Source organism: Rhizopus delemar, genomic scaffold (assembly GCF_000149305.1).
Source record: "Rhizopus delemar RA 99-880 supercont3.16 genomic scaffold, whole genome shotgun sequence".
Taxonomy (NCBI): domain Eukaryota; kingdom Fungi; phylum Mucoromycota; class Mucoromycetes; order Mucorales; family Rhizopodaceae; genus Rhizopus; species Rhizopus delemar.
This window is the reverse complement of record NW_027137842.1, coordinates 381,066-406,766: the sequence shown is the minus strand read 5'-3', so window position 1 is coordinate 406,766 and position 25,701 is coordinate 381,066. Positions and strand designations below refer to the sequence as shown.

Below are 25,701 nucleotides of genomic sequence, written 5' to 3'. Positions count from 1 at the left end.
TATTCATGATGAGCATCTTTTCAAATTTGTTCATGCAGCTCCTGAATAGTCTGCTGTACTTTAATCATATTCGGTGTTTTAACAACATCATCTATGTAAATTGTCCACACACCTTTTTTTTTTTTTGGAGTCTTTCATAGATTTGTTTTCCTAATGAGCAATCCATTCCTTTCATCATCAGGAACACCCTCGAGATCTAGGTCTGTCGTAAGACAGAATTATATACCAGCACAGCAAGATTATTATGACCCTCATGAAGATATTCAGGGTGATTTCTCAGAGTTTGAAGGTGAGTTCTTTTTCAAGATTATCCTTTCAAAAAGCATTTCTTGACAAAAGGAAATTAATGTCCTTTTATAGCTGTGTTAAGAGAAATACATAAAGATTGGGCGTTTATGTTGCAGGAAAATGTAAAAAATCAAGACTTCTTTAAGAAAAAGAAAGCTCACTTTATTTTATGCTAGTTTGATCCTGTCAGTTTCAGTTTAAAGCTTATGGATGATAGTTCAGTTGGAAAGAAAAAAGATTATCATTCGTTTCAAAGAGTACTTTATAATTTAGATGAAGCTCTGAAAACGATTGTGAATGGTATACAATTTGACAATTTGCAACCAAATGCTTATTCCTAGTCATTTAGATTACTATAGAGGATTTAATAATTCTATTGGAACATTTGGTGGTGTCTTACAGTATATTAATGGTATAAAAAGAATAGCAGAAAGTAATATTAATTTTGGTTCCTGAACGCACAAAATAGACTCAACCAACAGGGTCGTACAAATGAAAAGTAACTTGAAGAAATGTAAAGAAGAGTTATTGGAAAAAAGAAACGACTTGTTGAATTTATGGTACAAATCTCAACAGTATAAGGAAATGTTGAGTATATTGGAAGTCATGTAAAGTCAATCTGATTGTATACTTTTTTTTTTTGTATTTATTCTGTTTATATAGAGAAGAATTGAGAACAACACCTGAAAAAGTGGAGACAATGATCGAAAATAAGCATGTGCTTGCAGCATCCAAATTACTCGTCAGTTCTATTAAAACAATTTCAAGCAAGGAGATGACCCAAATTGGTGCATTGGATGATATCAAACGAACTTTACTTTCTCAGAAAAATGTAATCAAAAGCCATATCGTTTGTTATCAAGCTAATCTTCCTCTTTTCCTATGTGTATAGACATTATATGACTTGATGATAGAAGAACTGCATACAAATTTATACCTAAAAAGCTCATATTGTGATAATCGTTGGACTTCTTATACTCACAGACAACAAGATTGTAAGTAAAGATGATTTTGTACGATTCTAAAGATGGCTGATTTTATATTTGTAGTACCTGAAATAACGATAAAGCCTAGAGTATTCAAAGAGATAAGCTCAGTCGATAATCAGTTAGGAGGTAAAAAAAAATATAACCAACAGGTATAAATGCATGCTAAATTCGCTGTGGGTGCACATAGATGAAAACGATATGTTTGCCACTGATAATGATATTGTACACGAAAATACTAAATTCTAATCACATAACTCTAACTCTGCCAATAGATAACAGAGGATCCTGACAAAAACCCAGAAACAGACTCGTATTATTATATGGAAATTATTATCGAAGCGCTTTCTGTTTTAGGTGAAATACCACCTGCTTTAGAGGTAGATAGGGTCTATCACAAGCATTTTTCACTTACAAAACATATGAATAGACTATTCAAGAAAGATTGCCTGTAGAAATCCATGCATTAGTAGACAAAACAATTACAGAAGTCGAACAAAGGTTTGTGTATGCAACCAATGTGTTTTAGCTACTGACCTTTTGAACATCAGACATATAAACAACTGGACTGTAGGGAACAGAAAGAAGGATAAAAGGGGCGATGAGAATGATATTTATTGTCTTGATAAAGCCAACTCTGAGGATAAAAATGAAATCTTGAAGGACTTGTTGTGGACGCTCTATTCAAAGCTCGAGGCGGTCTTAAGAGGCCATCGCTTTGTCGAAACTTGTGCTAGAAGAGTCAAAAAGGTGAGAGATAGTGAAGATAGAGATAGTTGCTTTAAATAACACTCCTTTTTTCTATAGCGATTGCTTACAGCTAAAACAAACAATTCAGATGAAGGTATTTAACTGCTATATCAGATATCATAGACTAATGCCTATCACTTTTATCCAATAGCTTCAGCCTCTGCCATCAATGTATATCATTTTCATGAAATATGGAGACCTGTCCAAGCTGAGGTAAGCTATGTCTTTGTAAAAAAACTGAGATGAATACTAAAATGAATCATGTAGATGCGATCCATTCTGAAAGATTATCTGACAAGTCAGGAACAGACCATTGTCTCTGTAGATGAACCTACCACCAAAAAGGGTTTCCAAGATAAACGCGACATGCAGATTTTCACCTTTGCTGAAGTGTCTCAAAACATGCAAATAGAGGATGCTTACAGTGATTTGAAAGAAAGGTTGTTTGTATCATTCAAGAAGCAAGTTCCTGGTTTCTCTGAAGATCCACAGCACTCTACTATCATTGACAAATATGCTAATGATGTATCTTCAAAGGGTTACAAGGTATTGGTTAAACCTGATGCATATAATGTGAGTGTACTCTTGAGCCCTACCATGGCATTTTTGAATCGTGTGAAAGAAGTATTTCCAAACTAGTAAGGAAAAACAAAGGAGAGAAGAAGCGTGAGGGATATCAAACAAAGAATTTTTATTTAGCGATGATAACAACGAGGAGGGCTTTGGTAGTTTCTTGGATGATTTTGCTGTCAATGCGTTCTTGCCTCAAATCGAGGAAAAAGTAATGCAGCTCATTCAACATGCTACGGCTGGTAAGCAGAATTTATGATTTAATCAACTCATTTTCCTTATCTTTTTTTTTGTAGGATTAGATTCCTTTCAAGATGTGCGAGATTATAAAATTTACTCTAGATACCCAATTGCAAAGGTATGTTTGATGCTTAAGACTTTTATATTTTAAACATCATTTGCTTTATTAGAGTGCTGTTGCACTTATCTCTGTTGTGCAAAGCCTTTGCAGAACAATGCACAGTATGCCTTTCCATACGGATGAATACATTCGATTAATCGAGGTTGTTTTGTTAAAATTTTATGAAAAATGCTACCAACGATTTTATTGTAAGTTTTGTCTTTCTTATAGAAAAGAAAGCTACTAATTCGTTAATTAAGCCACGGTCGCAAGAGGTAGTTCATACTCGAACGAACAGCAGCAGCAGAATGTGACAGATGTGACAATAAGTACAAGTGGTGATTGGGCTCAAGATGAGAACTTGGTGAGCTTATTGACTCAAAATCCATATTTCATGGATGAATCGGTAACATCTTGATCGGCATATGTAGGGTCGTTATTCATTCTGTTTTATATTATAGGCATCAAACAACGATTTCCATAAATCTCTTCATAAATCGGTAAGTAAAAAAGACGGCATACACACATATCTAAAGATACTATCCTAAACATATCCGTTTATACAGGAAATATCACAGGAGTTGAAGTTAAAGAATGATAGGTTATTGGATGCCAGTGAGCTTATATTTGATTCAAAGAAGCTTATAGCATTAGGGAGATTATATCACACCTTAGTAAGATGGTTGCAAGAAAAAAAAAAAAGATAGAAGTTTTAACGTTTTCTTTATTAGAAATGGTTTGTTCGAGAAATTTGGGAATTAAGATCATCTAGTTTACCTGCGACTCTCTCAAATACAGAAAAACCAAAAGAAGAAACATTACCAGACCAAAGCAATTTACGAGTAACATATCTGAAAAAAAAAAGCTCTTTGTAACATCCTAAATCCTTTTGTACTTGTAGGACTCCAAGAGATGGTCAAGCGAAATCCCCAAGGTCGCAAAGGATATTCCTGAACAAGATACAAGTTATACCATGCTGCCTCTTCGAGGAGATATTGAAAAGTGAGTCTTTTTTTTTTTAAAAAAAAAAAAAGAGCAATTTAATGATATCTTTTTCGTTCTTAACAGGCGCTTTGATGCATTGTTGACAACTTACCAACAACTAGCAGAAACTTGCTTGTTTACTTTGCGTCTTGAAGGCCGTTGTCATACAATGTATTACCTAGAAATGGCTATCCGTAATGGTAATTATTACCTTGAAGATGAATCTTTTGAACCAGATCCATATATCATTACATTAAATACTGATTTAATGGAGTTGAATGACTGCGTAAATGCTTCATTACCCCACAAGGATGAGCTGTAAGTTATATGTACCCTGTTATTTGAGCTAACATGTCTATGTGCACACAGGTTCGTTTTTGATGGCTTGCCCGATCTTATCTCTTACTTGCTCATAAATGAAGCCACCTATATTAAAAAGCTGAATAATAATGGTATCCAAAAGATGATTCGTAACATACTTGCCTTACAACAAAACTTGAGTAATTTTGTGCCGTTGACTCAATGTACTATTATGGAGAATGCCCGGGAATATTATCAATTGTATAGCATCGGAAGCGAGGTAAAGTACATGCTCAAGACTTTATGCACTTTTGTATTGAATATTTTCTGATTATCAAAAGGGAATGGTCAAATCCATACATGAGAATGGGCCTAAATTCACCTTTGATGAATACCTTGTTATGCTTAGATTAATCCATGATATCAACCCAGATGAAGGAGAAAATGAATCAAATGAAGACAGTAAAGCAGAGAATAGTCTAAAATATAGTGAATGGCTTAGAAAATTAGATGAAGCCATGGCCGATTTTGAAAATTAAATAAAAAGATTCACTGTGTTTTAAAGCAAAATGCAAAAAAGTTTTGTGTAACTTAAGTCTGGCTACTTGAAAAAAAAATTATCTTATTTTGTACCTTTTTCTTTTAAATCCCCAATAAAATGAGTGATCAAATTTCCAGTGATTATGTGGACGATTCGGTTGAATACATTCCACTTATACCCAAAGAAAACAACATGAATGAAAAAGATCCCTCACATTTATCGAAATATCTCGATCCAGAATTTTTCAATGCAACTCCAGACACAAAGACAAAAGATTTGGGATTTATAGAGCTCGAACAAAAAGAACGACTCGAAATGGACTGCGAAGACGATAAAGATTACCAAATTGACCAAGAACAAGCTCAACAAGCTGCTATATTAGCGCCTCGTGAATACCAATACGATCTTTTTCAAAAAGCCCTGAAAGAAAACATCATTACCGTACTTGACACAGGTGCTGGAAAAACATTGATCTCCGTCATGTTGATCAAACACATGACAACACTCGAAAGAGAAGCTCGTCTAACGCGTCGTGAGGTACCCTTTTCATTTTCCTTGTTGTACCATGACTAACCAAGATTCAAATAGACCAAGCTGGCGTTCTTCTTGGTCGATCGTGTGCCACTTGTCTTTCAACAAGCCAGTGTTATTAAAGCCAACTGTGATATTGTTTTGGAAGCAATATGTGGTGAAATGGATGTTGATAATTGGTCAGAGAAAAGATGGAGACTCATTTTTGAAGAAAGCGATGTTTGTGTCATGACAGCACAGATTTTTCTGGATGCACTTTACCATGGTTTTCTTAGTATTGATAAAGTAAGCTTTTTTATATTGGGTGATATAAGTATTTCATACTTTTTTTATAGGCACATTTGATTATATTTGATGAATGTCACCATACAACAAAGAAACATCCTTTCAATTTGATTATGAGAGAATTCTACGACCGTTGTCCAATCGAGAAGAGACCCAAGATATTTGGTATGACAGCATCTCCAATGCATTCAAAGTCTAGTGTAGAAACTAGTGTAATGTGAGGGAATAATGATATTATTTAAATTTCTAGTATAGATTTATTGATATTGTTATAGTCAACTAGAAAAAAACTTGGATGCACGTGTGTATACAGCAGCTAATCTAGATCAACTAAACACTGTAAATAATGCAGCAAAGGAAATTACTCTTCTTTACAAATCAGCGCCAATTTATGAAGAGACACCGATGACAAAGCAGATTCGAGAAAAGATTGGCTCAATCGTAAGATACAAGCGATGTTTTGTCATCACAAATGATATTTTGCATCAATTGGGACCGTGGTGCTGCGACATTATGTGGAAAACAATGCTGACTGACCTTGAAAGACGGATTACTAATCAAACACAAGATTTGGATAAAGATGCTTTGATCGATGAAGATTTGGCACTCAAGGAAACGCACGAGTTGATTGATACCATTGAATGTCCTCGTAATCCTAACGTAGATGATATACAAACTTTCTCACCCAAGATCGCTAAACTGATCCAACTACTTGGCTTTATTGTGAATAACATGGGGCAATTTTGTGGTATTATTTTCGTTGAACGAAGACATACAGCAATTGCTCTTCAGAAGCTGATCGAGTCATTGGACACACTCGATAAGATCAAGTGCGGCATCTTGATTGGTCACGGCACAGCAGATGAAGGCGACGTACAGATGACCTTTAAAGAACAAAACAAAGTGATTCAAAAATTCAGATCGGGAGAATTGAATTTTCTTATTGCTACTAATGTCGCTGAAGAAGGTTTGGATATCCAACCTTGTAACTTTGTTATTAGGTAAGTATACATGTATTTTCTTTTGTTCACAACTTATTTCTTTCTTTTTTATTAGATTTGATTTCTTTCATACGCTAATTGCCTATATTCAGTCAAGAGGAAGAGCTCGATGTATCGATTCAAAATATGTGATCATGATTGAAGACAATAATTTGAATCAAATTGGCACCTTGGATGAATTTAGAATGTTGGAAGAGGCGATGAAGAGCTTTTGCCAAGCTTTGCCTGCTGAAAGAAACGTAGCTAATAGGTTCTCGCTAAGCATGGAAGGATACGAATCTGATAATGAATACGACTCTGATGAAGACTATTTGGAAAGTGCCATCATAGATATGGACACTGGAGCGACAATCACAAAGCAAAATGCAGTACCACTTATTCACAGATACTGTAGTTCGCTTCCGTCTGATAGTTTTTGTGTTTTGAAGCCAATCTTTGAACACATCGCTGCAGGAGAGGGCTACAAGTGTATATTGACATTACCAAGTAATGCTGCTATTCAAAAGGTAGAATCTCCTTTTGTTCGCTCCAAAGATTTGGCTAAAGCGCTCGTTGCACTACAAGCATGTTCTGAATTAAAGCGATTGGATGCTCTGGACAGACATCTGCTGCCACGTAACATCAAAAAAGAAATCTTGGGTGAGATGGCTCCTCAATACGATGAGAATGGCTATATAATTGGTAGTAGACGTCGTCATGGATTATATGAAAAGAGAACACCAAAGTTTTGGGAAAGGGAAATAGAAGAAGAAGAAGTCATTGACATTGAGGATAATGCGGATTTATTGAAGGCAACTCAAATGATCAAGAAAACACATGATGATCAAGAGGTGCCACCTGTAGACGCAGAGGCCACTAAAATAGAAACAAATGCTGAGCAAGGCACATCTCTTTCGAATGGCTTAATCGAGAAGAATATTCAAAAAACCTCAAATAATAACGTTCCAAATGGTGAACACCAAGATGTCGAGAAAATTAAAGAAACTGAGGAGGTCAAAGACACCGAGGTTGAAGAAATTGAAGATGCCGAGGAAGAATTGGGTGAAGGGCCTTTCTCTTGCTGGTTCACTATCCTGGAGGTCCTTATGCCAGATGGTAAATTCGAAGGCAGAAACTATCGTCGTATGTGTCTTGTTACCAAAAAGCCTTTTATCGAGCTTCCACAGTTGAAGCTATTCCACAAGAATCAACCGTTTGTTGTTAACTTGCGTGTCATTAAGACCGAATTGGTATTGGATAAAGAGTGTATCCTGCTTCTTTCGGACTATATGATGAGTCTGATGAAAGAATTGATGAACAAAGATTACCACTGCCCTGTAGTTGATATCCCTTACTATATTGTTCCCCTGATCAAAAACTGCGAGCAAGCCAAGTTTGAAGATCTCTCTGCTGATGAACTAAAAAATATGGTGGACTGGGATCAGGTTAATGCCTTCAAGGAACGTACGAACAAACCGTTGATTTTGTCTGAAATGAGCGATCCTTCTGATTTTATTATTATTGACAACTCTGACTACTCTCTTCGATATTTAATAACAGATGTTCGATATGACATGAATCCTCAAAGTGCAGTCCCTTCAGGCTTCGACATTCGCGAAGCCGGATATCCTACATTTATAGACTATTATCGTGATCTTGGCGATAAATTTGTCATCCACGACTACGAGCAGCCGATGATAGAAGTGGAACGACTTAAAAGAGGAATGGACTTTTTGCATCCAGGCGGTAACATGCCCGCTCGGTCAAAAGGGCCTGCACGTACTTGGGTTGTTCCTCAATTCTGTACCCAATACTTTGTAAATGCTAGTGTTTATATAGCCATGTTGATGATACCCTCAATAATGACACGAATTGATTCACTTTTACTCTGCTATGATTCACGTGCAAGATACGATTTGCCCATTACTGATGAATATATGCTTGAAGCATATACTATGCCCTCCGCAAGTATGGAGATGGACTATGAAAGATTAGAAACACTTGGAGGTAAATTAGACAAATAAATAAAAAAGTAGCATAAACTTATCTTTGTTATGTAGACTCTTTATTGAAATTCATTGCTACTATTCGTTTATATATCAATTTCCCTTTCAGTAATGAAGGTGAACTTCACCATTTACGTATTCGTGTTGTTTGTAATAGAGCTCTTTACAGAGCTGCAAAGCGTCTAAAATTTTACCGTTATGTGACCAGTCAAGCATTTAATCGTCGGCACTGGCGTCCACCTCACTTCACAAGTACTGCAGATAATGCAGATACAATGGAGAGTCTCAAGAAACACAAATTATCTGACAAGACATTGGCTGATATTGTAGAAGCATCGCTTGGTGCAGCTTATTTAAGCAGTGGACTCGAAGGCTGTCTTCATACTGCCATTCAAATGCAAATTCCTTTTGATCAAATCGAGAAGTGGTCCGATTTTAACGTAGCCTTTGAAGAATCTCGAAAAGCAGTTCCTCCTCGCGCTGAAGTCAAAGCGCTTCGTATGTTAGACTTACCAAAGATTCAGGTACTTGTAGATCGAGAGTTCAATAAGCCTTTATTAGTTGTAGAAGCCCTGACGCATGCAAGTTTACCTAATTCAACCTCACCATGTTATCAACGCCTTGAATTTCTGGGTGATGCCATTTTGGATTTCTTGGTTATTCGATACCTGTATACTAAATACCCTGATGCCGAACCTGGTCAAATTACTACCTTAAAAGATTCATGCGTCAATAATCATGTGCTAGGCATTATCTGTTTAAACAACGGTCTTCACAAGCACATTATACATTATTCTGGAAAACTTGTTAGAGCCATCAATACACTGGAAGAAGAAGTCCAAGAATTAAAGGACACTGGTAAAGCAGTGGGTGAATATTGGGCTGATATGAATATACCCAAAGTTTTGTCCGATGTGGTTGAAAGTATGCTGGGTGCAGTGTTTGTTGATGCCAAATTTGACTTGTCACCCTGTGCAGCATTGTTTGACAAGTGGTTTGTGCCTATTTTCGATGCAAACGTTACACCAGAACTTGTTCGTATTCATCCTATGCGTAAATTGCTTACTGATTTACAAGCATTTGGTTGCGAAGGATTTATGCTTAGGTAAATAGTAAACGAAATATTCTAATGATTGCATGAAGCTTAACTTTATATTAGAAATCATTCAACTGGAGAAAGTGGCCCTACAAGTCAAAAATGTGTTATTTTTCTCCATGATAAGTCTTTAGCTTGTGGAGCAGATTGGAATATTAAAGTGGCAAGAAGACGTGCGGCAGAAAAAGCCAGTCAAAGATTGGAAGATGAGCCAGGATTATTGGAGTCTGTCTGTAACTGCAGAATTTCTTACATCAAAAGAGGTCTGTTACCAGAGAAAGAAACAAAGAATATTGATGAGGATAGTGACACGAACTTGAGTTAAATTGCTGTACCATTACAGTTGTATTCCAATAAACAATAACTTCATGTAATTAAATCAAGGTGATCAGTTATTAGCAGAAAAGATCCCTCCGTTGATTTGGAGCCAAAAAAAAAAAATCAATTTTAAATTTTCTCAAAATGATAAAAAACAACTCTACTTTGATTAGACATTAGATGCAATGTGTGCCAAAGAAATATGGCATCCAAAGCCTCAGTTGATGTGTTTAAGCATCAAGCAACAAATGAGTCTTTTTCAACCATCCTCTGAACTTTTTTTTTTCTAAAAACACTATTACGATCGTGTAAAATTTCTATTGTCGTTCGATAACCATAAATAAATACTACATACAGCAGCACGCTGAAGCTATGCAAGACTATGTGGTATATTTCAAAATATAAATCCGTTGGACAATTGAAAGAACTAAGTTTTAAAATTGGTGTTAATTGACATATAAATACAAGTCACTGTATTTTCATATTTTAATATTTTTCAGATATTAGTTTAAGCATTCTGATTTAAGGTTGTCAAAAATAACTTTTGAGGATCAAGAGTAACTCAGTGACGATTTAAAGAAATTCTTTTTCAATAATTCAAATCCCGCACCCTGACTTGGTAAGTTTATCAGCTTTCTTTTTTTTTTCTTCTTCTTTCTTCAACTCCCCACTCATCACTTTAATAAATATGCTTCGTGCTTTCTCTTCCGTTGCTTGCCGTACCGCCGCTATTCGCACAACTGCTTCTGCTAATCGTCCCGCTGTTATGGGTAAATATCAGAAATAGTGAAAAAATGATTTTGAATTGTGCTAATGCTCCAGATTTTTCAGACATGAGCAAGCGTTTTTACTCTGCTGGACATGAAGACGAAAGCTTCGAATCCTTCACCGAACGTTACGTCAAGTTCTTTGACGGTGTTGAAGATCTTTTCGAACTCCAACGTGGCTTGAACAATGCCTTTGCTTATGATCTTGTTCCTGCTCCTGCCGTTATCGAATCTGCCCTCAAGGCCTCTCGTCGTGTTAACGATTTTGCTACTGCTGTTCGTGTTTTTGAAGGTCTTAAAGACAAGGTTGAAAATGAAAGTCAATACAAGCAATATCTCGAAGAGTTGGCACCCGTTAGACAAGAATTGGGTGTCTTGACTAAGGAAGAATTAAGCCAGTAAAGAAAGATAATTTATACTTTAATTTTCTTATTTAATGAAGCCAACCATAAACAATAAGTTGCATGACCTGATTTTTTTTCTTGTTTTTACTACCTTATTTTTGTACGCTTTCAAACAAGTGCTAGGGTGAAACCCCGAAAGTGACGTGTAAAATTGTGGCCTTGCTATACAGCAAACTGCGCATTTAATTGTCCTTTTTCTTTTCTTTCCTTAATCATGCTGTCTCGATTAATACAACGTTCTAACACAAGAGGACCAATCTTAACCAGGATTCAACGCGCAAACACAATTTTGCGTAAAGATATTCGAAAATATTCCAGTGAAAAGGAACCACAAAAGAAGAAAGACGACGATCAACCTTTTAACATTCCAAAAGGCTTTGAGAGTTTTTTTGGAAAACAACCTAGAAATCAAACAAAGCAAGCCGCTGAAGAAGCTGCTTCTCAACATGCCAAAAAATCTTCTGAACAGATTCCTAAACCACCAAAGAATAACAATAACAAGACACCCGAGGTTCCATTTAATTGGAATGCAGTATTGGGTACAGCTTTCGGTACCTGGGTCATGTGGAAATTGACATCGCCATCCGACTCTTCCAAAGAAATCACTTGGCAAGGATTCCGTTCCCAACTACTTGATAAAGGACTTGTGGATAAATTGGTGGTTCTCAACAAAAATAGAGTTCGAGTTTATTTGAGATCTGAAGCCTCTACACTTGGCGTCAACGGCAATCAAACATTTGTTTTTACCATTGGATCTCCTGACAGCTTTGAAATGAAATTAGAAGAAGCCCAAAATGAATTAGGTATCCCTTCTAATGAACGCATTCCAGTTGCCTATCGCGATGAAGTAAATGTATTGCAAGTGCTTGCCCATTTTGCACCTTCATTATTGTTAATTGGTGCCCTTGTGTATATGACTCGTCGTGGTCCTGGTGGTGCAGGTGGACAAGGTGGTATTTTTGGTATTGGAAAGAGTAAGGCAAAGATGTTCAATCAAGAAACTGATATTCGTGTCAAGTTTAAGGATGTTGCTGGAGCAGACGAAGCCAAAGAGGAAATTATGGAATTTGTTAAATTTTTGAAGAATCCCGAGGTTTACGAACGTCTTGGTGCAACCATCCCTAAGGGCGCCATTCTTTCAGGACCACCTGGTACTGGTAAGACCCTCTTGGCAAAGGCTACAGCAGGTGAAGCTGGTGTACCTTTCTTGAGTGTTTCTGGTTCAGAATTTGTAGAAATGTTTGTTGGTGTTGGATCTTCTCGTGTTAGAGACTTATTTGCTACAGCTAAAAAGAATGCTCCTTGTATTATTTTTGTAGACGAAATTGATGCTATCGGTAAAGCTCGTTCAAAAAATGCCCAGTTTGGTGGAAACGATGAACGTGAAACTACATTAAATCAATTGCTGGTAGAAATGGATGGTTTTGATTCTAGCCAACATGTAGTTGTCTTGGCTGGTACTAACCGTCCTGATGTCTTGGATCCTGCCCTCATGCGTCCTGGACGTTTCGATCGTCATATTGCTCTTGACCGTCCTGATATTGGAGGTCGTGCTCAGATTTTCAAAGTTCACTTGAAACCTATTAAGACAAATATTGATGTTGAGCAACTCTCACGCAAGTTGGCTGCCCTCACACCCGGTTTTTCTGGTGCTGATATTCACAATGTCTGTAATGAAGCCGCTCTTATTGCTGCTCGTAGAATGAAGGAAGATGTAGAAGAAAAGGATTTCGAAGATGCCATTGAGCGTGTCATTGCTGGTTTAGAAAAGAAATCAAGAGTATTATCACCCGAGGAAAAGAAAACTGTTGCTTACCATGAAGCTGGCCATGCCGTTGCTGGTTGGTACTTGAAATATGCTGACCCTCTCTTGAAGGTGTCTGTGATTCCTCGTGGATCTGCTGCTCTTGGTTATGCTCAATATTTACCCAAGGATCAATATCTCTATTCAAAGGATCAATTATTAGATCGTATGTGTATGACACTTGGTGGTCGTGTTTCCGAACAAATCTTTTTCGATTCCATCACAACGGGTGCTCATGATGACTTGCAAAAAGTGACCAAGATCGCATATGCTCAAATCACTCATTATGGTATGAATGAAAAGGTTGGTGCTTTGTCTTTCTCAGATCAAAACGACCAGCAATTCCAAAAGCCTTACTCAGAACAAACAGGCACCTTGATTGATAATGAAGCAAGAAAATTGGTTACAGATGCTTACGATCGTACTTTGAATTTATTAACTGAAAAGAAGCAAGATATTGAAAAGGTTGCTCAATTATTGTTAGAGAAGGAGGTATTGACAAGAGAAGATATGGAAAACCTATTGGGTAAAAGACCATTTGAAGAATTTACTGTTTACGATGAATATGTCAGAAAGAAGGTAAAGCGAAGATAATGTAAGCAACATATAGTATTTAATAGCAATTTTGATAGACTTCTTCTCCACCTCCTTTCCCAGAAGATGCCCCAAGTGCACCATCCGCATAATAGATCTATATTCCATAGAATACTTGAATAAAACGTGTATAATATTGTAACATTATACATACATCATAAAAATAAATAGTAATTTGTCTTTAAAGCTCTTCTCCTTTTTTGTAATTATAAGCCACATTTACCATTAGAAATATGTGACTTGATTGTGACAATATATTTTTGAAAAAAGGTGAAACGATGGAAAAATATCTTTTTTTTATTTCCACATACACATATATAAATGGGACGTCGCGCAAGAAATAAGCAAAAGGCTCCTGAGCCTATTGAGAAACCTCAACATGAAGGTATCTCAAGAAGAGCACAAGCAAAGCTTAAGAAGCAACAAGCTGCCAACGAAAAAAGCAATAAAAAACGTCAGAATACGGAAGAACTTGCTCCCAAAAATAAAAAGAAAGCAAAATCAGAAAGCAAAAAAACAGTAACTGAAGACGATCTTTGGGATAATCTTGAAGTTGCTTCTGATGGTGGCGAGAGTGAAGAATTAGATGAGTTTGAAATGGAGGAAGACGAGTTCCAAGAATCTGGTAGTGCAGAAGAAGAAGAACAGGAAGAGGAAGAGGAAGAGGAAGAGCAACAGTTCTTCCCTAAAGCTGATGCTGACTTCTTGGGTTCTGAATCAGAGGAAGACCAAGAGGAAGAAGAGGAGGAGGAGGAAGAGGAGGATGATGAGTTTGAGGACGATGAGCTTGTCGAGGTAGATGTTTTGGCTTTTTTTTAAAACATATTTACTAACTTAATATAAAAAAGGGTGAAGGTCTTGATGAACGCAAATCTCGTAAAATTGAAGCTCGTGCAGCCCGTGAAGCCGCAGCAGCCGAAGCAGAATTACAAGAGCAAGCAAAGCAAGAAGAATTTGATGAAGGAGAAAGATACAAATTACCTGAGGGTGAAGAGGACGAATTGGTAGCAGATATTACTGTTGTCAGCCAGCGTATCAAGGATCTCGTCAATGTACTTAATGACTTTAAGAAATTTAGAGATCCCAATACAAGTCGTCAAGATTATGTAGATCGTTTGATTAAGGACATCGCCAGTTACTACGGATATTCTGAATTCTTGGCAGAAAAGCTTTTCAATCTTTTCCCAGTCTCTGAAGCTATTGAATTCTTTGAAGCAAACGAAGTAGCACGTCCTGTCACCATCCGTACCAACACATTAAAAACTCGTCGTCGTGACCTTGCTCAAGCTTTGATCAATCGTGGTGTGAACCTTGAACCTATTGGCAAATGGAGCAAAGTTGGTCTCCAAGTTTTCGAATCTCAAGTGCCTATTGGTGCTACGCCTGAATATCTTGCTGGTCATTACATGCTTCAAGCTGCTTCTTCTTTCTTACCTGTCATGGCCTTAGCTCCCCAACCTGATGAGCGTGTGCTTGATATGGCATCAGCTCCTGGTGGTAAGACTACCCACATTGCTGCTTTACAAAAGAACACTGGTATGGTATTCGCTAATGATGCTACCAAGGACCGTTTGAAAAGTTTGGTTGCTAACATTCACCGTTTGGGTGTAAAGAACGCTGTTGTTTGTAACTATGATGGTCGTGAGTTCCCTAAGGTGCTTGGTGGCTTTGACCGTGTTTTGCTTGATGCTCCTTGCTCTGGTACTGGTGTCATTTCCAAGGATCCTAGTGTGAAATTAAACAAGACAGAAAAAGACTTTATTGACATTCCTTTCCTTCAAAAGCAGCTTATTTTATCTGCCATTGACTCTGTTGATGCCAAATCCAAGACAGGTGGTTATATTGTTTACTCAACATGTTCGGTCACAGTCGAAGAAAATGAAGCGGTTGTGAATTATGCCTTATCAAAGCGTCCTAATGTAAAATTAGTGCCTACTACTCTTGATTTTGGTCGTGAAGGCTTTGCTTCATATCGCGGAAAGACATTCCATCCTAGTCTTAAATTAACCCGACGATTTTATCCTCACGTTCACAACATGGATGGTTTCTATGTTGCCAAGTTTAAGAAATTGGATAACAAGTATGATAATGTGGTTGATAAGGATATGAAGGCAAAGACAAAGAAAGAGACCCAATCTGAAGAGGAATCAATAGGCTTCGATGACGAGGAAGATGCCAAATACATTGAAGGTAGATTTTAGTCATATCACATAAACTAAATATGATTCACTAACAGCTTTTTTTTTCCACATAGAAACAAAGTTAATACAAAAAAAGAAAAAGGGCTTAAAAAAATAATAATTCATACTATTTTATGCATTTCAATAAAGATTTCGATTATAGATATAAATGATTGTATAAGATTACTTTTCTACAAAGTGCTTTTAATGGCTTTCAAGGTGCTTTTCTTGAAGTGCTTTTGTTAATAAAACTGTTTTTTCATTGTTGCATATTCTTTCGAAGTGATTGTCAATATTTGCATTCTCTTTAGAATATTGTCGGCTTTCGTATCGTGCAGGTATGTAAGCAGGGGTCTCTGCTATAAGTGTTTTTTCACTTATATCAAAATCAAATACTGGACAATCATCAGGCAAAGGTTTTCTCCATATCGGCTGAGGTGGCTCCTGCTTCTGCTCTATTCTGTGATATGTGTCTTCATCTCGTTCAACAGTTTGATGTGGGCGTATACAAGAACTTAGTCCACTCAATCTGTTCTTCCATAATTTTTTAACTCTGGATTCATTGGTATTTTGCAGCATGGATAAAAAGTATAAAAAGAAAATGAGAAAGAGAGAAAAATGATCCGTTTAATGCAAAATCTAAATTCAGGAGTTTTTGCCATTAAATAAACCAATTCCGGTAAGGTTTGCTTGGCTCGCACAGTTATTTTTAAACGCTTTTTCCAAACTTTTTAAATGAATTCGCATTCAAGTCCCATTTTGGATAAACCAAAAATTCCAGCAAATTAATTGGTGGATTTATAGCTTCCTGGCTCAATATTTGGAAATAAAAAAAGGGCATTGCATCAAAATTGTTCAACTCCTATTTCATCCGTTGTAACGATGTGCATGTGTTCAAAAAATGAGAGATATGGTAACCTACTTTAAATAACAGACGGTTGTTTTGATTCGAGAAATTTTGTATTCTTTTTCAGAAATAAAAGGGATGAATTGTTAGCATAATTTGATATATAAAATAAATAAGACTTGAGTGTGCGCATCTCGATTATAGTTTCTAAAGAAAATATAAATCAACGCATGTGTGATAATTACAGCGAAGCTTCTGAGTTACAATTAAGTGACAAAAAGGGAATATCATGACAAGATCAGCTAACTTCAAGAAAGGGGCAGCAAAAAAAGTAAAAGGAATGCTTAATCTCAAAGTAATCTTACAAAGACAATCACCAACTTTGATAGATCTCACAAAAAATATATTTTCATTTAATGTAACTAATATATAAACGTTAAAAAACTATGTCAAGCATGTCCCTTTTGCACTACGTTTTACAAACATCTTCAATAAAAACCAAAAAGAAACAATGAGCACAAGAGAGAGAAAAAAAATTTTTTTTTTCTTTTTTTTTTTTTTTCTTTCTTCTCACTTTAAAATTATAAAGATCCCATCCACCCAAATCGTTGTGCAATATCATGGGAATAAAGCAGTCGCGATACCATCGTCAAAAACAAAGTCCTCCTAGAAGAGAAAGTGCAAATACACAAACAGCATCAGGATTATCACAATCAGTCAACTCAATAACTATTGATGGAAGACAATATCATAATGATCAAACAAGCACTTACATATTACCAAAAGACGAAATAGAACAAGATAGATTAAACTCAGTAAATGAAGTTGCCTGTGTACAAATAAACCTTCATATAACTCTTCTCCTTTTTTTAGCAACATTTTGCAGTAAAAGCGCTATTTAACAAGTAAATATTACTATACATGTTTGACTTTACTTTTATTTATAATTTTTTGCATCAGTAAAAATATTCTAGACTCCATTGAAAAATCCTTGCCCAAAGGTGCAGCTATTCTTGATATTGGATGTGGAACCGGCTGCTGGGTGATGGTAAAACGAAGCTATTCTTATTTTATACAGTTATTTAACAATGCTTTTCTGTCTTTAGGAAATGGCTGTTAACTATCCTGAGCACAACTTTACAGGTGTTGATTTATCAGACATGTTCCCAACAACCATTAGACCAGAAAATGCTAAATTTGAACTGATGAATGTTTTGGGGGGACTGCCGTTCTCTGACAACACATTTGATTTTGTTAATATGCGTTTCATGGCAACCGCTTTTTGTACAAATGAATGGCCAATGATTATTAAAGAAATACATCGGGTTTTGAAAGATGACGGAGTTGTCGAACTCATGGAAACAGATTTCCCAGTAAAATTGTTACACATATTAAAAATGATTAAAATGCCAACCTTTTACTTGGTATGATTTTTTATAGGAGAAAGCACGCTTGCCAGTAGTACAAACAGTGAACAATCAATGCAAGTATCTTATATTAACTTTATTAAAGAAGAAAAGCTTGATCTAACATATTTGAGTAGTCTATGAAATGCTAAAGGAAAACGATAAAGAACCTTTAATCTCCACTAAATTAGGTTCTTTATTGGAAGAGGGAAATTTCAAACTCATCGAAAAACAGGAGAAAGGCTTGCAGTACAGTAAGTTGCAGATTTCAGTATATATCACACAACTTTTCCAATCATTTTGATAATTTGTTGCGATTTTAGAAGCACCAATGAATGCCCTTACTAGAGAACTGATCAGTTGCTGGAAACTTACAGTTCTTGCTCTGAAACCTTTACTAGCCAAAAGACTCGTGCAAAATCCAGACGCCTACGAAGCTCTGATAGACAAGTATATTGAGGGCCTGGTAGAAGAACATTCCAAGATAAAAATTGTAGCTTATGCTGCCAGAAAAATAACTCAAAAGGAGCATGAAAAAAACGATGAGGAGAATAAAGGAAAAGAAAAGGAAGAGACAAAAGAAGATGAAGAGTGATTAATAGTAAATCGCATGTGTATAATTATAATCAAAGTATATCATTTCTTATACAGGTTTATAAAAGAGTTGAAAGGGGGAAAGCTACCAATTCTTATAAACGATGAAAACGATTTTTTCACATAAAAAAGGGAAATAAAACAAAATCTTTTAATTCAGGCATCTCATTTACAAGTATAACTTGCAGAATGGTCCGAGCGTGTTTTTTGTGTGCATATTTTAAAGTTTTATAGCCGCAAGAGCACATGTTTATATATTATTGCAATACACTTGTACACCTTATATGAATACAATATAAATTATACAACACAAACTTAGCCTAGCTCTCCCTTCATTTAAAAAAAAAGCATGCTAAGTCAGCCTACATACTTGATTCAACTAAAAAACTACGTGTTACGGTGTATACTGAGGATAAAAATGATACAAAGTTCATATAAAAACTCTCCCAAAGGTTACAGTCGTACGGATCTTCATATATCCAATGCGCAAAATGCTACATAACAAGAGTGCTGGATCCCAGAAAATAATAAAATCTGCTGCTTGTAAAGATGAAGAACATGGCGACTGATAACAGTAATATTAAATAGGCAAGATATTCTAAAATTACACAGATGTCAAAGTGTGTCGATCGCTGTCTTCCCACACATAGTACAATTGGTTAAAAGATTATGAGAGAAAAAGGAAAAATAAAAAAAGACTGCCAGTATTACTGTGAACCTTTTAGTTTATTAAAAATAATAAAAAATGTTCAGTACTTCAATTAAACTGAAATATAACTTTTTCATACCAGTTAAAAAGCAATTTCTAATAGAAAAGCACAATTTGCTATATCAAATATCCATCTATTTCATCTGTTCCCAAAATATCTCTGTTTCCTGACCTATATCGAACCATCCATTTACCATTGGGTAATCTACTATAAAAATTAGAGTACGGAAACTCGTCGGCTCTGGCATAGGTTGGACTAAAAGGAGGAATCATGGCAATAGTTTCTGTTTGGGACTCTTTTCTTTTTCGACGTTTTGCTTCATATCGTTGGCGTGCTTCCTGTAAACATTGTTGTGTTAATTCATGTGGTTTTTCATATTGTGATTGCTGTATTGAATCATTACTTGTCCATGTGTCATATAACCAAGGCCTGTAATCACTGTTTTGTTCACATTGTATAGAAGCTGTAGACACAGATGCATCAACCGACGTCTGTTGATGAAAATGAAACATTTGCCTCATACGGCTCCAAAATGAAGGTGATGAGGAACTTGAAGTATTTGAAGACATTGAAATAAAGCGTTTTCTCATGCTATTTAAGATTCGCTTACGAAAGAAAGGAAGAAGAGCCTTCTTGAAATGGCTGCTTAAGTTGGTTCACACTTTTTAATGGCAGATGATTTATGCAGTTATACTGTTTAGTCATATTACATCAATGCAGAAAAATAAAATAATAAGAATGGATAAATTGCAGGCAATGTATACTCCCGAAATGATTCAAAAAAGGAAATAATAATAATAATGATTGACAACAATTTGCATCATTTGAAAAAGGCGGTAATTAACAAATCAAAGAAGCTCTATCTGTCTCACAATCCCATTTCATTATATAAATTGAACTTTATCCTCTTTTTTTATTTATATTAAAAAGCGAGAAATAAAGAAACGGAATACACAATCTTTAGTAGAAAGTGGTAGGTCTCTTGGCAATGAAGAGAGCACGGTGCTTCTTGTCGGCCTTGACAATACGATGAGGCAAGGGGAAAGAGAGCTTGGGAGTCAAGAGTTGCTTAATGTATTGACGACGGACATCAGCATCCTTGACTTCAGCAACACGAATAATTTGAACAGATCTGAAACGAGCACGGTGACGGGCAGCCATGTCTTGGTCTATAATAGTTTTGAGTCAAACATATAATATTTAATGACACACTATAAATAAGCTTACAGCAAGTATCAACGGCTTCAACACGGCTCATGGCACGGTATTCCTTGTACATGTTGTGAGTACCAGAGCGAGAATCGTAACGGATCCAGATACCAAAGTTCTTGATTTGTTCAGGGCGCTTTTCGTGAATCTATGGATACAATACGTGTGAGCTTAGAGTGCTTTCATCTTTCTTTCATTCTTACTTGGTTTAAAGCAACAATTTCACCAGCAGCCTTCTTGACCTTGCGGAGTTTCTTCAAGAAGTACCAGAAACGAGACTTGGCAACAACATCGTTGGGAGCAAAGATTCTCATACGGTAGAGCTTGGGAGAAGCTTCAGTTTCAGAAGGGAGCTTACGTCCAACAACCTGATATTCCTTCAACTAAAAATCAGGAAAAAAGTAAAAGAATATTAGCTACATTTTTCTTCAACATCTAGAATGGGATAAATGGAAGGTGCGGTTTTTATACAATTTCTTTGAATTACAGATCCTAAGAATGTACTTCATTTCAGCATGTTGAAATATGACTATCCCATGTCCATATTATATAATCCATATAAGTATATCAATCATCCATCTTCCTCGTATTGCTTCTCTCCATAATGTATCATAGAATAGTAAATATGTATATTTTCATCCATGTTGAAGCATCCAATCAGAAAAAATCCGCACCCACTCCATCCATCCATCCATCCATTCTTTAATTCTATTGCAATTGATAACTTACTCTGCAAACCATATTGTCCTTCCGTTCAAATGATAAAGAGAGAGATCCAATAGTAGCTTAGACGGATTGCTTCAATTACCACCACTCCGGCGCGAAGGCTCACTGTGGAATATTGATCACCCCAGTTTGCTGCTCCACTGACTCATTGAGCAACGGTCACGATTTCCATTTTTGGCAATAAACTAACATCCAAAAATATTGCGGGGTGCGAACCTTTTGATAAAATCAAAGCAAATGTATGAGCCATAGCATTAATTGCTTTGCTGTTCTTTCTTAGGCTCAATAAAGTGACGACAATCGCGAAAAGTAGTTGATAGGACAAAGGAGTATCAAATCAATCTTCTGCAGCAAATTCATTTTTGCAACAAGTTTGCTTCTTGATTTAGACAGCATTACAATGACATATACTGAATGGGCTATAGCTTTAGCCAAGTCTGTTTTCTTTTACAACAGATATATGTCGAATACATTCGAGTGTCAATCTCTTCTATGCCTTTGGTGAATTAATCAATCCTTAGCAAGTTTTTTCCTATTCTTTCATACTTACTTTTAATGCTTATATCCCCACGAATAAGTTCAGTAGTCTCATATTTGGTAAGAGCATTGGATTCTAAATCACAGTGCTTACTTTATCTTTCATCTACGTCTAAAATTGTTTTATTGATTTTTTGACTATCCTATGTGTAAACTTGTCTTTGTAAAAAGCTTCAAATAGCTTGTGAAAATCAATTTATTAAGCATATTGTATTTTCTCGATTAAGCTATAACTTAGAAAGTTAATTCTAATGGTATATCATAACTGTCCTAGCATTCTTCTTCCGTTTTGACCTCTTATAGATGTATACTTCTAAGCAAATGTTAATCAAGGCAAATAAGTTATACATGTAATGTAAGCGTCATGATAGCTTACTATTCTTCATTCAAGTACGTCTAATTGATGCTACAAAGAGCTCTAATGCTATCCTATAGCTGTTAAGAATACGGTTTCCCATTATAGATAGTATTTTATAAACGTAGGGAAAAAAGAAAGCAAAAAGAAAAAGTGAAATAAAATCCTATATATGTCTTTCAATCCTCGTTGAAGATGCACAGTATTGTACAGTTTATTGCTAACCTTTTAGATGTTTTGGACAACCACGAGGTTTGTGTTGGACATCTTTACAACCCACTTTACCTGCTATTATACAACGACGACAAGGTCTCATCTCATCGCACTTCAAGTGAGACCTCTTACAATGATTACAGGCTGTTTCTACACTTCTTCCTTTTTTTTCCTCTTTGGCGCTGTGGACGATTCATCGTCACTTTCATCTTCTGTCTCTTCAAAGACATGATAGGATCTCTCTTGATTACTTTTAATCAAGTTTTCTTTTGATGTAAGGAACAAATGGAGATTGTCAGGTATCTTCATGGATCTTTTTAGATAGTTTGAAAGGGATGATAGTGAAGTAGAGGGTGTCATTATCTTGGAACGATTTAAACTAGTGCTCTCATTAGATAAAATATGCATAGGAGACCTTGATATGCTTACTTGAATAATTAGTATCAATTCTTTTTGTTTACAATAGATTAATAGAGGCTTTGATTCAGAAGATATTAATTTACTAGACTTGCTTTTATTACTACAAGTTGATTCCATTGGTATCGTTTTCTTTTATCTTGACCACAAGACTCCGTTCCTTGCTCAGTTTAAACATATCTTTAGAGGGGAAATTATAAAATGACCATTCATCTTCGCTGAAATCTGAGAACACAGCTTTATCCTCTTCTCCATTATTTCCTTCACTATCCTCGAAAAGATTACAGGATGAAGTCCCATACTGAAATATAGAAAGAAATTTAGTTGAATGATTCACTGAATCTATTTTTTCCATATAAAAGTTGATATCCTTTATTTACATTAAACATAAAGCAATAAAGATTAAAGTATTTACACTAGGGCTAGCACAAGTGCAAGATGTCTTTAACTGAGAAGAATATGCGGTAGTATTTAAAGAATCATGATACAACCAATCGTAACTCTCCTTTTGTTGTTCTATCATGACATGATGTAGGGTTTCATCTCTATCAGATGTTAGTTGATTATCAGTAGTCAGTGGACTTTTAAGAATATAGCCTTGACGAGGGTATATTAGGTTATACTCGGCTGATAATGATTGGTGACAATCCAAATAAATTTTATTGTATAATTGTAAAGCGTTATAAATATCACTAGAATTGTTGCTACCATTATTATAAATAAAATAATTTGTATTCATGGACGAGTAACATGCAGCTGGTATCTCATCGTAGCTCTCAGCTTCAAAATCGCCAAAACTGATTAATTGTGAGCATATTAAAGATGCATCCATATAAAAAGAGTATATTGATCGCGATGACAGAAAAAAAGAATTGAATGGAAATTCAACAGATAAAGGGGATAGGGGTTATTATGATCCTATTATAAGAAAGCATTCTTAAATTGGTTTGTTCTCAAAGTGCTTTCTACGTAGTAACTATTCGCAACTTTTCTTCTTCTTTTTATTGTTTTTTGTTTTCTTTTGTTAGTAAAACCTTAAAAAGAAAACGAAAAGTGTAGCATAGCTTCAAAGAATTATGTATTTCAAACATTACCATTCTTTTTATCGTTAAAAGATATAAGGGTACCTTTTTAAAATGCCTGCTGTTTCTTTTCTGGTCCTTTACTGTTTTTTTTTATTATTGTTTTCATATTAAATTGATTCTCAATAATCTCTACAAGAATGTATGATTCATCGAATAACAAATGCATCATAATTGAATTGTGCTTGTCCTGATAGTAGCTTTTTTAGCTCTAAACATTTATATCTCATTCCTCCGTCCTAAAAAAATAATGACGTGTTTTGTCTACACTGTTTTCACTTTAGGACTGTGCATTCGGCAGATAAATTCCAATAAAGACTATTGCAAGGAATGAAGGTTACGATTCAAAGAGGTAGAAATAAAACAAAACATGCAAGTTTCACAGTAGATTGAATATAAGATACTTTACACATTAAGTTTTCACTTGTAATTCAAATTAACGCAAAAGTCAAACTGTGCTTTTCTGCCAGTAGGATCTTAGATCATTCAGTTCTTCTATACTTGGATACCTTCCTCTCTTTCTTTTAGAGGCCCTTATTTTAAAGCAATTGTATTTTTTTAAAGAATAATAAAAGGATATGTTACAAGGTTTTTATATTTGCTTTTGTATCTCCTCATTTATGCAGTTATGGATCAAATTCATTCTTCATCATCATCATCATCATCATCATCATCACTGTAAGCTGCCAACAAAGAAAGTGAGCCATTATTACTAGTTTTGGCTTTTTTCAGTACTGGATCCTTGGTTTCATTCTCTTTTATCGTGTTTTTATCTGCCACTTGTGTTTTCTCCTCCTCTTCTTCACCTTTTTCTTCTCTACCACGCTTCTTTACAACCACCACATCTTTAAATTTGTTTTTTGCCTTATTCGGAACAACAGGTCGTCTCGCTGCTGAGCTTGTAGTATTAACAGCAGCAGCAGCATTAGGACTCGTCGCCTTGGCTTTCAAAGGTTGAGTTGTTGTTCTTGCATTCTCAACCTCTAGCCGATATCTTTCCAGTTCCAGTCGCTCATTGCGCTTTCTTTCTTCTTCCAACTTTTTTTTTTCGTCAGATAAAACTTTAAAATATTCTGCTTCTTCTTCATCGATACGCTTTATATGGTTTGACAGACGAGATTCTTCTGCAAATTTTTCTTCGCGTAAAGTTTTCTGCTCCTGGAGACGTTCATAAAGCGTTCTTGGATCGTAATCTTGCTTTACTTTTTGAAAACTTTTATATGCGTTCTTTCCTTATGCTTAAGAATTTATTACCTTCTGATGTTTTTTTATCTGATTCTAATGTCTGCTCTGTATTAGCTTGTACAATAGAACGAGACACAAATGAATTTTTAATGTTGAAAGACATGAGTAGAATATAATTTTTGTCTCACACACTTTTTTACAAAAAAAAAAAAAAGGAAAATTAAAACTCCTAAAGTAAAAGATAGTTTATTCTCTAATCGAGGAAATAAGATTTCCATTTTGAGAAAATTGAGCAGCGTTTTCCTGAATATGTCTTTATGCAAAGAAAATTGCAGTGGTAACAAACGCTTAATTGGAGAACTTATCCTTAGATTCCAACAGCTCTAAGTAACAGGTAGTTGAGGTTTATACAGGCTTCATGTCAGTGATATGAGAAAAAATAAATGCTGTAAAGCAGTAATGGAAACTGGAAGAATTGGCAGAATGCCTTCAGATTGCTGAAGGAAAGACAGAGTATGGCATGAGTGAGGAAAACAAAAGTTTTCAAAATCAACATAAATAGGACGATCAAATTATAATACAAAGATTTACTAAAATATTTGCAAGTACTGTTGTAAAAAAGCAGCAACAAAAAGTCTACTGCAACTTACAGATCAAACACCAGTCAGCAAATCGTTGGCTTTAGCCCTTTGATCG

At 35.6% G+C, this 25,701-nt stretch overlaps 10 protein-coding genes across 10 annotated transcripts; 6 read left to right on the top strand and 4 right to left on the bottom strand.

The window, feature by feature from the left end:
- Positions 1 to 615: 615 nt before the first annotated feature.
- RO3G_15436 (uncharacterized protein) lies at positions 616 to 4,502 on the top strand (the record flags this gene model as incomplete). Its single annotated transcript, XM_067670020.1, has 22 exons — positions 616 to 700; positions 758 to 896; positions 952 to 1,120; positions 1,181 to 1,283; positions 1,338 to 1,426; positions 1,550 to 1,654; positions 1,705 to 1,775; positions 1,826 to 2,024; positions 2,082 to 2,118; positions 2,176 to 2,237; positions 2,292 to 2,662; positions 2,724 to 2,836; positions 2,891 to 2,952; positions 3,005 to 3,143; positions 3,195 to 3,340; positions 3,396 to 3,434; positions 3,501 to 3,608; positions 3,666 to 3,776; positions 3,836 to 3,936; positions 4,003 to 4,236; positions 4,288 to 4,418; positions 4,486 to 4,502. The coding sequence occupies 22 exons, from the start codon at positions 616 to 618 to the stop codon at positions 4,500 to 4,502; spliced, it is 2,631 nt and encodes an 876-aa protein (XP_067526121.1).
- Positions 4,503 to 4,876: 374 nt separating this feature from the next.
- On the top strand, positions 4,877 to 5,796 carry RO3G_15435 (uncharacterized protein; the record flags this gene model as incomplete). The annotated part of the gene is made up of 3 exons (XM_067670019.1): positions 4,877 to 5,296; positions 5,348 to 5,575; positions 5,626 to 5,796. The coding sequence occupies 3 exons, from the start codon at positions 4,877 to 4,879 to the stop codon at positions 5,794 to 5,796; spliced, it is 819 nt and encodes a 272-aa protein (XP_067526120.1).
- A 304-nt stretch (positions 5,797 to 6,100) lies between these two features.
- RO3G_15434 (uncharacterized protein) lies at positions 6,101 to 9,982 on the top strand (the record flags this gene model as incomplete). The annotated part of the gene is made up of 4 exons (XM_067670018.1): positions 6,101 to 6,576; positions 6,632 to 8,562; positions 8,616 to 9,666; positions 9,721 to 9,982. 4 exons carry the CDS (start codon positions 6,101 to 6,103, stop codon positions 9,980 to 9,982), a joined length of 3,720 nt encoding a protein of 1,239 aa, XP_067526119.1.
- A 681-nt stretch (positions 9,983 to 10,663) lies between these two features.
- RO3G_15433 (uncharacterized protein) lies at positions 10,664 to 13,544 on the top strand (the record flags this gene model as incomplete). The annotated part of the gene is made up of 4 exons (XM_067670017.1): positions 10,664 to 10,745; positions 10,807 to 11,140; positions 11,264 to 11,284; positions 11,465 to 13,544. The coding sequence occupies 4 exons, from the start codon at positions 10,664 to 10,666 to the stop codon at positions 13,542 to 13,544; spliced, it is 2,517 nt and encodes an 838-aa protein (XP_067526118.1).
- Positions 13,545 to 13,865: 321 nt separating this feature from the next.
- RO3G_15432 (uncharacterized protein) lies at positions 13,866 to 15,745 on the top strand (the record flags this gene model as incomplete). Its single annotated transcript, XM_067670016.1, has 2 exons — positions 13,866 to 14,339; positions 14,393 to 15,745. The coding sequence occupies 2 exons, from the start codon at positions 13,866 to 13,868 to the stop codon at positions 15,743 to 15,745; spliced, it is 1,827 nt and encodes a 608-aa protein (XP_067526117.1).
- A 1,446-nt stretch (positions 15,746 to 17,191) lies between these two features.
- On the top strand, positions 17,192 to 18,572 carry RO3G_15431 (uncharacterized protein; the record flags this gene model as incomplete). Its single annotated transcript, XM_067670015.1, has 6 exons — positions 17,192 to 17,386; positions 17,445 to 17,476; positions 17,532 to 17,619; positions 17,678 to 17,944; positions 18,132 to 18,231; positions 18,301 to 18,572. The coding sequence occupies 6 exons, from the start codon at positions 17,192 to 17,194 to the stop codon at positions 18,570 to 18,572; spliced, it is 954 nt and encodes a 317-aa protein (XP_067526116.1).
- A 790-nt stretch (positions 18,573 to 19,362) lies between these two features.
- Positions 19,363 to 19,850, bottom strand: RO3G_15430 (uncharacterized protein; the record flags this gene model as incomplete). The annotated part of the gene is made up of 2 exons (XM_067670014.1): positions 19,363 to 19,397; positions 19,475 to 19,850. The coding sequence occupies 2 exons, from the start codon at positions 19,848 to 19,850 to the stop codon at positions 19,363 to 19,365; spliced, it is 411 nt and encodes a 136-aa protein (XP_067526115.1).
- Positions 19,851 to 20,241: 391 nt separating this feature from the next.
- On the bottom strand, positions 20,242 to 21,231 carry RO3G_15429 (60S ribosomal protein eL20; the record flags this gene model as incomplete). The annotated part of the gene is made up of 4 exons (XM_067670013.1): positions 20,242 to 20,450; positions 20,509 to 20,638; positions 20,694 to 20,873; positions 21,220 to 21,231. 4 exons carry the CDS (start codon positions 21,229 to 21,231, stop codon positions 20,242 to 20,244), a joined length of 531 nt encoding a protein of 176 aa, XP_067526114.1.
- A 1,840-nt stretch (positions 21,232 to 23,071) lies between these two features.
- RO3G_15428 (uncharacterized protein) lies at positions 23,072 to 23,570 on the bottom strand (the record flags this gene model as incomplete). The annotated part of the gene is made up of 2 exons (XM_067670012.1): positions 23,072 to 23,080; positions 23,154 to 23,570. The coding sequence occupies 2 exons, from the start codon at positions 23,568 to 23,570 to the stop codon at positions 23,072 to 23,074; spliced, it is 426 nt and encodes a 141-aa protein (XP_067526113.1).
- Positions 23,571 to 24,459: 889 nt separating this feature from the next.
- On the bottom strand, positions 24,460 to 25,168 carry RO3G_15427 (uncharacterized protein; the record flags this gene model as incomplete). The annotated part of the gene is made up of 2 exons (XM_067670011.1): positions 24,460 to 25,022; positions 25,075 to 25,168. 2 exons carry the CDS (start codon positions 25,166 to 25,168, stop codon positions 24,460 to 24,462), a joined length of 657 nt encoding a protein of 218 aa, XP_067526112.1.
- Between the last annotated feature and the right edge of the window lie 533 nt (positions 25,169 to 25,701).